At 43.0% G+C, this 12,500-nt stretch overlaps 1 protein-coding gene across 1 annotated transcript in view; it reads left to right on the plus strand.

Annotated features, from left to right (window-relative positions):
- The window catches only part of pald1a (phosphatase domain containing paladin 1a), a gene marked incomplete at its 5' end in the record, with an annotated part of 152,399 nt that overhangs the window by 67,080 nt on the left and 72,819 nt on the right, over window positions 1–12,500 (plus strand). The window contains 2 exons of the mRNA XM_052506094.1: window positions 1–31; window positions 1,631–1,771. The exon at window positions 1–31 is cut by the window's left edge and continues 41 nt beyond it. Coding sequence (XP_052362054.1) covers window positions 1–31; window positions 1,631–1,771 — 172 coding nt within the window. The remainder of the gene's footprint in view (window positions 32–1,630; window positions 1,772–12,500) is intronic.

Genomic DNA, 12,500 nt, shown 5'->3' on the forward strand with positions numbered 1-12,500 from the left:
TGATGCCAAGTACACGAAGGGAGAATTCAAGGTGAGTAACAATCTTAAGAGACTTTTACCAAAAGAGGGTTTGAATGAAACCATAAGAGTTTTTAGATTGACCACATAGCAGAGACTATAGTTCTACAGCTCAGTGTTAGAGCTGTAGTGGCCTAGCAACCACCTAACAGACAGGATTCTCCTCTGGTCTGGAATAGTCTGGTTTGACAAAGTCACACCGAAGTCTGTAAAAATGGGACATGATACATCTCTGCTTGTCACTCTGCGTTAAGGAGATAGATTTGGGGGTAAGGCCCTGCGATACACTAGTGTCCTGTCCAGGGGGTAAGGACCTGCGATAGACTAGTGTCCTGTCCAGGGGGTAAGGCCCCGCGATAGACTAGTGTCCTGTCCAGGGGGTAAGGCTCTGCGATAGACTAGTGTCCTGTCCAGGGGGTAAGGACCTGCGATAGACTAGTGTCCTGTCCAGGGGGTAAGGACCTGCGATAGACTAGTGTCCTGTCCAGGGGGTAAGGACCTGCGATAGACTAGTGTCCTGTCCAGGGGGTAAGGACCTGCGATAGACTAGTGTCCTGTCCAGGGGGTAAGGCCCTGCGATAGACTAGTGTCCTGTCCAGGGGGTGTACTGAGGCGATAGACTAGTGTCCTGTCCAGGGGGTAAGGCTCTGTGATAGACTAGTGTCCTGTCCAGGGGGTGTACTGAGGCGATAGACGAGTGTCCTGTCCAGGGGGTAAGGCCCTGCGATAGACTAGTGTCCTGTCCAGGGGGTGTACTGAGGCGATAGACGAGTGTCCTGTCCAGGGGATGTTCTGAGGTGCTGAGTGTCCTGTCCTGGGGTCTGTGACCTGTGTGTGTAGTGTCCTGTCCTGTGGGGTGTCAGTGTGTGTGTGTGTATACTAGTGTCCTGTCCAGTGTGTGTATTCTGTCCTGTCTGACAGTCAGTGTGTGTGTGTGTATTCTGTCCTGTCTGACAGTATGTCTGACAGTGTCCAGTCAGTGTGTGTGTGTGTATTCTGTCCTGCCTGATAGTCAGTGTCCTTCAGGGGTGTACTGAGGTGTGTATTCTGTCCTGTCTGACAGTCAGTGGGTGTAAGGTCTGACAGTCTGTGTGTATTCTGTCCTGTCTGACAGTCAGTGTTTGTGTGTATTCTGTCCTGTCTGACAGTCATTCTGTCCTGTCCAGTGTGTGTGTGTATTCTGTCCTGTCTGACAGTCAGTGTGTGTGTATTCTGTCTTGTCTGACAGTCAGTGTGTGTGTGTGTATTCTGTCCTGTCTGACAGTCAGTGTGTGTGTGTGTGTGTGTGTGTGTGTGTGTATTCTGTCCTGTCTGACAGTATGTCTGACAGTCTGTGTGTATTCTGTCCTGTCTGACAGTCAGTGTGTGTGTATTCTGTCCTGTCTGACAGTCAGTTTGTGTGTGTGTATTCTGTCCTGTCTGACAGTCAGTTTGTGTATTCTGTCCTGTCTGACAGTCAGTGTGTGTATTCTGTCCTGTCTGACAGTCAGTGTGTGTGTGTATTCTGTCCTGTCTGACAGTCTGTGTGTGTGTGTGTGTATTCTGTCCTGTCTGACAGTCTGTGTGTATTCTGTCCTGTCTGACAGTCTGTGTGTGTTCTGTCTGTCCCCAGGTGGTGATGCAGCTAGTCAGACTACTGCCGGACGGCCACCAGATGAAGAGGGAGGTGGACATGGCTCTGGACTCAGTTAGCGAGACCATGACCCCCATGCATTACCACCTCAGAGAGATAATCATCTGTACCTACAGACAGGTAGGACCACCCCCATTACACACCATCAGACAGGTAGTACCCCCCCCCCCATTACACACCATCAGACAGGTAGTACCACCCCCATTACACACCATCAGACAGGTGTACCCCCATTACACACCATGTACCCCCCCTACCCATCAGACAGGTAGTACCCCCATTTACACACCATGACATTACCCCCCACCATCAGACAGGTATTACCCCCATTACACCCATAGACACCATCACTACCCCCATTACACCATCCATACCCCCATTACACACCATCAGACAGGTATTACCCCCCCATTACACACCATCAGACAGGTATTACCCCCATTACCACCATCAGACTGACCCCCAGATCAGTAGTACCCCCCATTACACACCATGACAGGTAGACACCATACAGGTAGTACCCCCATTACACACCATCAGACAGGTATTACCCCCCCATTACACACCATCAGACAGTACACACCATGGTGTACCCCCATTACACACCATGTACCCCCATTACACACCATCAGACAGGTAGTACCCCCCCATTACACACCATCAGACAGGTAGTACCCCCATTACACACCATCAGACAGGTAGTACCCCCCCATTACACACCATCAGACAGGTAGTACCCCCCCCCCATTACACACCATCAGACAGGTGTATTCTGTACCCCCATTTACATCAGACCATACACACCATCAGACAGGTAGGTAGTACCCCCATTACACACCATCAGACCAGTACACCACCATCAGACAACCAGTACCCCCATTACACCCCAGGTAGACACACCTAGTACCCCCATTACACACCATAGTACCACCCCCATTACACACCATCAGACAGGTAGTACCCCCATTACACACCATCAGACAGGTAGTACCCCCCCATTACACACCATCAGACAGGTAGTACCCCCATTACACACCATCAGACAGGTAGTACCCCCCATTACCATCAGACAGGTAGCCACCATTACACACCATCAGACAGGTAGTACCCCATTACACACCATCAGACAGGTATACCCCCATAGACACCATCAGACCATACACACCATCAGACAGGTATTACCCCCATTACACACCATCAGACAGGTAGTACCCCCATTACACCATAGACAGGACACCATCAGACATACTAGACCATACACCCATCAGACAGGTAGTACCCCCATTAGACCATACACACCCAGACACACCATCAGACCATACAGCCCCATTACACCCCCATTACACACCATCAGACAGGACCATTACACACCATCACCCCATAGACACCATCAGACAGGTATTACCCCCATACACACCATCAGACAGTATTACCCCCATTACCATAGGATTACCCCCATTACACCATCAGACAGGTATACACCCCATAGACATTACCCCCATTACACACCCATACCCCCAGACCATACCCCCATTACACACCATCAGACGCCATACTAGACCATACACCCCAGACAGGTATTACCCCCATTACCACCATCAGACAGGTAGACCATACACACCATAGACAGCCATATTACATACCATCAGACAGGTAGACCATACACCCCATAGACAGCCATACTAGACCATACACCCCATAGACAGCCATACTAGACCATACACCCCATAGACAGCCATACTAGACCATACACCCCATAGACAGCCCATAGACCATACACCCCATAGACAGCCATACTAGACCATACACCCCATAGACAGCCATACTAGACCATACACCCCATAGACAGCCATACTAGACCATACACCCCATAGACAACCATACACCCCATAGACAGCCATACTAGACCATACACCCCATAGACAGCCATACTAGACCATACACCCCATAGACAACCATACTAGACCATACACCCCATAGACAACCATACTAGACCATACACCCCATAGACAGCCATACTAGACCATACACCCCATAGACAGCCATACTAGACCATACACCACCATACACCCCATAGACAGCCATACTAGACCATACACCCCATAGACAGCCATACTAGACCATACACCCCATAGACAGCCATACTAGACCATACACCTCATAGACAGCCATACTAGACCATACACCCCATAGACAACCATACTAGACCATACACCCCATAGACAACCATACTAGACCATACACCCCATAGACAGCCATACTAGACCATACAGCACCATACACCCCATAGAAAGCCATACTAGACCATACACCCCATAGACAGCCATACTAAACCATACACCACCATACACCCCATAGACAACCATACTAGACCATACACCACCATACACCCCATAGACAGCCATACTAGACCATACACCCCATAGACATCCATACTAGACCATACACCCCATAGACAGCCATACTAAACCATACACCACCATACACCCCATAGACAGCCATACTATACCATACACCCCATAGACAGCCATACTAGACCATACACCCCATAGACAGCCATACTAGACCATACACCCCATAGACACCCCATAGACAACCATACTAGACCATACACCCCATAGACAGCCATACTAAACCATACACCACCATACACCCCATAGACAACCATACTAGACCATACACCCCATAGACAGCCATACTAAACCATACACCACCATACACCCCATAGACAACCATACTAGACCATACACCCCATAGACATCCATACTAGACCATACACCCCATAGACATCCATACTAGACCATACACCCCATAGACAACCATACTAGACCATACACCCCATAGACAGCCATACTAAACCATACACCACCATACACCCCATAGACAGCCATACTATACCATACACCCCATAGACAACCATACTAGACTATATACCACCATACAGCCATACTAGACCATACACCACCATATACCCCATAGACAACCATACTAGACCATACATCCCATAGACAACCATACTAGACCATATACCCCATAGACAACCATACTAGACCATATACCCCATAGACAACCATACTAGACCATACACCCCATAGACAACCATACTAGACCATACACCCCATAGACAACCATACTAGACCATACACCCCATAGACACCCATACTAGACCATACACCCCATAGACAGCCATACTAGGCCATACAGCACCATACACCCCATAGAAAGCCATACACCACCATACACCCCATAGACAGCCATACTAGACCATACACCCCATAGACAGCCATACTAGACCATACACCCCATAGACAGCCATACTAAACCATACACCACCATACACCCCATAGACAGCCATACTAGACCATACACCACCATACACCCCATAGACAGCCATACTAGACCATACACCCCATAGACAGCCATACTATACCATACACCCCATAGACAACCATACTAGACTATATACCACCATACAGCCATACTAGACCATACACCACCATATACCCCATAGACAACCATACTAGACCATATACCCCATAGACAACCATACTAGACCATACACCCCATAGACAACCATACTAGACCATACACCCCATAGACAACCATACTAGACCATACACCCCATAGACAACCATACTAGACCATACACCCCATAGACAACCATACTAGACCATACACCCCATAGACAACCATACTAGACCATACACCCCATAGACAACCATACTAGACCATACACCCCATAGACAACCATACTAGACCATACACCCCATAGACAACCATACTAGACCATATACCCCATAGACAACCATACAAGACCATACACCCCATAGACATCCATACTAGACCATACACCCCATAGACAGCCATACTAGACCATACACCACCATACACCCCATAGACAGCCATACTAGACCATACACCCCATAGACAGCCATACTAGACCATACACCACCATACACCCCATAGACAGCCATACTAGACCATACACCCCATAGACAGCCATACTAGACCATACACCCCATAGACAGCCATACTAGACCATACACCCCATAGACAGCCATACTAGACCATACACCCCATAGACAGCCATACTAGACCATACACCCCATAGACATCCATACTAGACCATACACCCCATAGACAACCATACTAGACCATACACCACCATACACCTCATCGACAGCCACCTGAGTGATTATCATCTGCACCTACAGACATGTCCAGTAGGGGGCGACACCTGCCTTTACATTACACTACCTGTCAATAACACAAATAATGTCAACTCATTAAAACACTGTTTTGAAGGCTGTTTTGATCACACTGAATGAAGGGAATGGTTGCATTGGTTGTCATGTGTCACATAGAGGCGGCAGGTAGCCTAGTGGTTAGAGCGTTGGACTTGTAACCGAAAGGTTGCTAGATCGAATCCCTGAGCTGACAATCTGTTGTTCTGCCCCTGTTCCTAGGTAGGCTGTCATTGAAAATAAGAATTTCTTCTTAACTGACTAGCCCAGTTAAATAAAGTTAAAATACAAAATATATATATACTGGTTTACATTGACTACTTGCTTAGAGCTCTTGATTGAGAAAGTCTGAAAGGTGTGACCCTGAACTGGTTCAACCCAATGGGAGAGACAAGACTATTTAGCGACAGTTCTACTTCTGGCCCATAGATGGCAGTAATGCTCTTGTTTTTATTTATTTAGCTACAGTTCTACTACTGGCCCATAGAGGGCTGCAGTTCTACTACTTGCCCATAGATGGCAGTAATACGCTTGCTTTTTAAAAATGTATTTAGCTACAGTTCTACTTTTGGCCCATAGATGGCAGTAAATGCTCTTGGTTTTATTAATTTAGCTACAGTTCAACTTTTGGCCCATAGATGGCAGTAATGCTCTTGTTTTTATTTAGCTACATTTCTACGACTGGCCCACAGATGGCTACAGTTGTACTACTGGCCCATAGATGGCAGGAATGCGCTTGTTTTTAGGTGACTAGTCATGTCTTGGAACCAAGCGAATCAAAAGCATCTACAAGTACTATGTTTGTTTAGTAGTTGTTGTTTAATGTTAATTCTTTGACTTTAGGGTGCAGTACTGGTTAGAAATGAATAATATGTTGTTGCTCATGGTAATAAGTGACGGCAGGTAGCCTAGTGGTTAGAGTGGAGGGGCGGCAGGTAGCCTAGTGGTTAGAGTGGAGGGGCGGCAGGTAGCCTAGTGGTTAGAGTGGAGGGGCGGCAGGTAGCCTAGTGGTTAGAGTGTAGAGGCGGCAGGTAGCCTAGTGGTTAGAATGTAGAGGCGGCAGGTAGCCTAGTGGTTAGAGTGTAGAGGCGGCAGGTAGCCTAGTGGTTAGAGTGAGGGGCGGCAGGTAGCCTAGTGGTTAGAGTGGAGGGGCGGCAGGTAGCCTAGTGGTTAGAGTGAGGGCGGCAGGTAGCCTAGTGGTTAGAGTGTAGAGGCGGCAGGTAGCCTAGTGGTTAGAGTGTAGAGGCGGCAGGTAGCCTAGTGGTTAGAGTGTAGAGGCGGCAGGTAGCCTAGTGGTTAGAGTGTAGAGGCGGCAGGTAGCCTAGTGGTTAGAGTGTAGAGGCGGCAGGTAGCCTAGTGGTTAGAGGGGAGAGGCGGCAGGTAGCCTAGTGGTTAGAGTGGAGAGGCGGCAGGTAGCCTAGTGGTTAGAGTGGAGAGGCGGCAGGTAGCCTAGTGGTTAGAGTGTAGAGGCGGCAGGTAGCCTAGTGGTTAGAGTGTAGAGGCGGCAGGTAGCCTAGTGGTTAGAGTGGAGAGGCGGCAGGTAGCCTAGTGGTTAGAGTGGAGGGGCGGCAGGTAGCCTAGTGGTTAGAGTGGAGGGGCGGCAGGTAGCCTAGTGGTTAGAGTGTAGAGGCGGCAGGTAGCCTAGTGGTTAGAGTGTAGAGGCGGCAGGTAGCCTAGTGGTTAGAGTGTAGAGGCGGCAGGTAGCCTAGTGGTTAGAGTGTAGAGGCGGCAGGTAGCCTAGTGGTTAGAGTGTAGAGGCGGCAGGTAGCCTAGTGGTTAGAGTGTAGAGGCGGCAGGTAGCCTAGTGGTTAGAGTGTAGAGGCGGCAGGTAGCCTAGTGGTTATAGAGTGTAGAGGCGGCAGGTAGCCTAGTGGTTAGAGTGTAGAGGCGGCAGGTAGCCTAGTGGTTAGAGTGTAGAGGCGGCAGGTAGCCTAGTGGTTAGAGTGTAGAGGCGGCAGGTAGCCTAGTGGTTAGAGTGTAGAGGCGGCAGGTAGCCTAGTGGTTAGAGTGTAGAGGCGGCAGGTAGCCTAGTGGTTAGAGTGTAGAGGCGGCAGGTAGCCTAGTGGTTAGAGTGTAGAGGCGGCAGGTAGCCTAGTGGTTAGAGTGTAGAGGCGGCAGGTAGCCTAGTGGTTAGAGTGTAGAGGCGGCAGGTAGCCTAGTGGTTAGAGTGTAGAGGCGGCAGGTAGCCTAGTGGTTAGAGTGTAGAGGCGGCAGGTAGCCTAGTGGTTAGAGTGTAGAGGCGGCAGGTAGCCTAGTGGTTAGAGTGTAGAGGCGGCAGGTAGCCTAGTGGTTAGAGTGTAGAGGCGGCAGGTAGCCTAGTGGTTAGAGTGTAGAGGCGGCAGGTAGCCTAGTGGTTAGAGTGTAGAGGCGGCAGGTAGCCTAGTGGTTAGAGTGTAGAGGCGGCAGGTAGCCTAGTGGTTAGAGTGTAGAGGCGGCAGGTAGCCTAGTGGTTAGAGTGTAGAGGCGGCAGGTAGCCTAGTGGTTAGAGTGTAGAGGCGGCAGGTAGCCTAGTGGTTAGAGTGTAGAGGCGGCAGGTAGCCTAGTGGTTAGAGTGTAGAGGCGGCAGGTAGCCTAGTGGTTAGAGCGTTGGACTTGTAACCGAAAGGTTGCTAGATCGAATCCCTGAGCTGACAATCTGTTGTTCTGCCCCTGTTCCTAGGTAGGCTGTCATTGAAAATAAGAATTTTTCTTCACTATTTAGCCCAGTGGTAAATTTAAAGTTAAAATACGGCATATATATATACTGGTTTACATTGACTACTTGCTTAGAGCTCTTATTGGAAAGCATTGTAACAGAGTAGGGTCCTATTATGATGTTACTTGTCACATCTATTTAACTCCTATTGGTCACATATTTAGCCTAGTAGGTGTGTGTGATGATAAATCATTTGTCACATTCACATATTTAACAGATGTTATTGGTCACATATTTAGCAGATGTTATTGGTCACATTCACATATTTAACAGATGTTATTGGTCACATATTTAACAGATGTTACTGGTCATATATTTATCAGATGTTATTGGTCACATATTTAACAGATGTTATTGGTCACATATTTAGCAGATGTTATTGGTCATTATATTTAACAGATGTTATTGGTCACATATTTAGCAGATGTTATTGGTCACATATTTAGCAGATGTTATTGGTCACATTCACATATTTAACAGATGTTATTGGTCACATATTTAACAGATGTTATTGGTCACATTCACATATTTAACAGATGTTATTGGTCACATTCACATATTTAACAGATGTTATTGGTCACATATTTAACAGATGTTATTGGTCACATATTTAACAGATGTTATTGGTCACATTCACATATTTAACAGATGTTATTGGTCACATATTTAACAGATGTTATTGGTCACATTCACATATTTAACAGATGTTATTGGTCACATATTTAACAGATGTTATTGGTCACATTCACATATTTAACAGATGTTATTGGTCACATATTTAACAGATGTTATTGGTCACATTCACATATTTAGCAGATGTTATTGGTCACATTCACATATTTAACAGATGTTATTGGTCACATATTTAACAGATGTTATTGGTCACATATTTAACAGATGTTATTGGTCACATTCACATATTTAACAGATGTTATTGGTCACATATTTAACAGATGTTATTGGTCACATTCACATATTTAACAGATGTTATTGGTCACATATTTAACAGATGTTATTGGTCACATTCACATATTTAACAGATGTTATTGGTCACATTTCAGATGTTATTTAACAGATGTTATTGGTCACATTCACATATTTAACAGATGTTATTGGTCACATATTTAACAGATGTTATTGGTCACATATTTAACAGATGGTTATTTAACAGATGTTATTGGTCACATTCACATATTTAACAGATGTTATTGGTCACATATTTAACAGATGTTATTGGTCACATTCATGTTGTTGGTCACATTCACTATTTAACAGATGTTATTGGTCACATTATATTTAACAGATGTTATTGGTCACATATTTCAGATGTTATTGGTCATATTTAACAGATGTTATTGGTCACATATTTAACAGATGTTATTGGTCACATATTTAACAGATGTTATTTCACATATTTAACAGATGTTATTGGTCACATATTCACATATTTAACAGATGTTATTGGTCACATATTTAACAGATGTTATTGGTCACATATTTTACAGATGTTATTGGTCACATATTTAACAGATGTTATTGGTCACATATTTCACATATTTAACAGATGTTATTGGTCACATTCACATATTTAACAGATGTTATTGGTCACATATTTAACAGATGTTATTGGTCACATATTTAACAGATGTTATTGGTCACATATTTAACAGATGTTATTGGTCACATATTTCAGATGTTATTTCACAACAGATGTTATTGGTCACATATTTAGCAGATGTTATTGGTCACATATTTAGCAGATGTTATTGGTCACATTCACATATTTAACAGATGTTATTGGTCACATATTTAACAGATGTTATTGGTCACATATTTATCAGATGTTATTGGTCATATATTTAACAGATGTTATTGGTCACATATTTAACAGATGTTATTGGTCACATATTTAGCAGATGTTATTGGTCACATTCACATATTTAACAGATGTTATTGGTCACATATTTAACAGATGTTATTGGTCACATTCACATATTTAGCAGATGTTATTGGTCACATTCACATATTTAACAGATGTTATTGGTCACATTCACATATTTAGCAGATGTTATTGGTCACATATTTAACAGATGTTATTGGTCACATATTTAACAGATGTTATTGGTCACATATTTAACAGATGTTATTGGTCACATATTTAACAGATGTTATTGGTCACATTCACATATTTAGCAGATGTTATTGGTCACATTCACATATTTAGCAGATGTTATTGGTCACATACACATATTTAACAGATGTTATTGGTCACATTCACATATTTAACAGATGTTATTGGTCACATATTTAACAGATGTTATTGGTCACATTCACATATTTAACAGATGTTATTGGTCACATTCACATATTTAACAGATGTTATTGGTCACATTCACATATTTAACAGATGTTATTGGTCACATTCACATATTTAACAGATGTTATTGGTCACATTCACATATTTAACAGATGTTATTGGTCACATATTTAACAGATGTTATTGGTCACATTCACATATTTAACAGATGTTATTGGTCACATATTTAACAGATGTTATTGGTCACATTCACATATTTAACAGATGTTATTGGTCACATATTTAACAGATGTTATTGGTCACATTCACATATTTAACAGATGTTATTGGTCACATTCACATATTTAACAGATGTTATTGGTCACATTCACATATTTAACAGATGTTATTGGTCAGATGTTATTCACATATTTAACAGATGTTATTGGTCACATTCACATATTTAACAGATGTTATTGGTCACATTATTTATTTATTGGTCACAGATGTTATTGGTCACATTCACATATTTAACAGATGTTATTGGTCACATTCACATATTTAACAGATGTTATTGGTCACATATTTCAGATGTTATTTAATTTAACAGATGTTATTGGTCACATATTTAGCAGATGTTATTGGTCACATATTTAGCAGATGTTATTGGTCACATATTTAGCAGATGTTATTGGTCACATTCACATATTTAACAGATGTTATTGGTCACATATTTAACAGATGTTATTGGTCACATTCACATATTTAACAGATGTTATTGGTCATACAGATGTTATTGGTCACATATTTAGCAGATGTTATTGGTCACATTCACATATTTAACAGATGTTATTGGTCACATATTTAACAGATGTTATTGGTCACATTCACATATTTAGCAGATGTTATTGGTCACATTCACATATTTAACAGATGTTATTGGTCACATTCACATATTTAGCAGATGTTATTGGTCACATATTTAACAGATGTTATTGGTCACATATTTAACAGATGTTATTGGTCACATATTTAACAGATGTTATTGGTCACATATTTAACAGATGTTATTGGTCACATATTTAACAGATGTTATTGGTCACATTCACATATTTAGCAGATGTTATTGGTCACATTCACATATTTAACAGATGTTATTGGTCACATATTTAACAGATGTTATTGGTCACATTCACATATTTAACAGATGTTATTGGTCACATATTTAACAGATGTTATTGGTCACATTCACATATTTAACAGATGTTATTGGTCACATATTTAACAGATGTTATTGGTCACATTCACATATTTAACAGATGTTATTGGTCACATATTTAACAGATGTTATTGGTCACATTCACATATTTAGCAGATGTTATTGGTCACATTCACATATTTAACAGATGTTATTGGTCACATATTTAACAGATGTTATTGGTCACATATTTAACAGATGTTATTGGTCACATATTTAACAGATGTTATTGGTCACATTCACATATTTAACAGATGTTATTGGTCACATATTTAACAGATGTTATTGGTCACATATTTAACAGATGTTATTGGTCACATATTTAGCAGATGTTATTGGTCACATTCACATATTTA

This window comes from Oncorhynchus keta, unplaced genomic scaffold (genome assembly GCF_023373465.1).
Source record: "Oncorhynchus keta strain PuntledgeMale-10-30-2019 unplaced genomic scaffold, Oket_V2 Un_contig_2549_pilon_pilon, whole genome shotgun sequence".
In the NCBI taxonomy this organism is placed as follows: domain Eukaryota; kingdom Metazoa; phylum Chordata; class Actinopteri; order Salmoniformes; family Salmonidae; genus Oncorhynchus; species Oncorhynchus keta.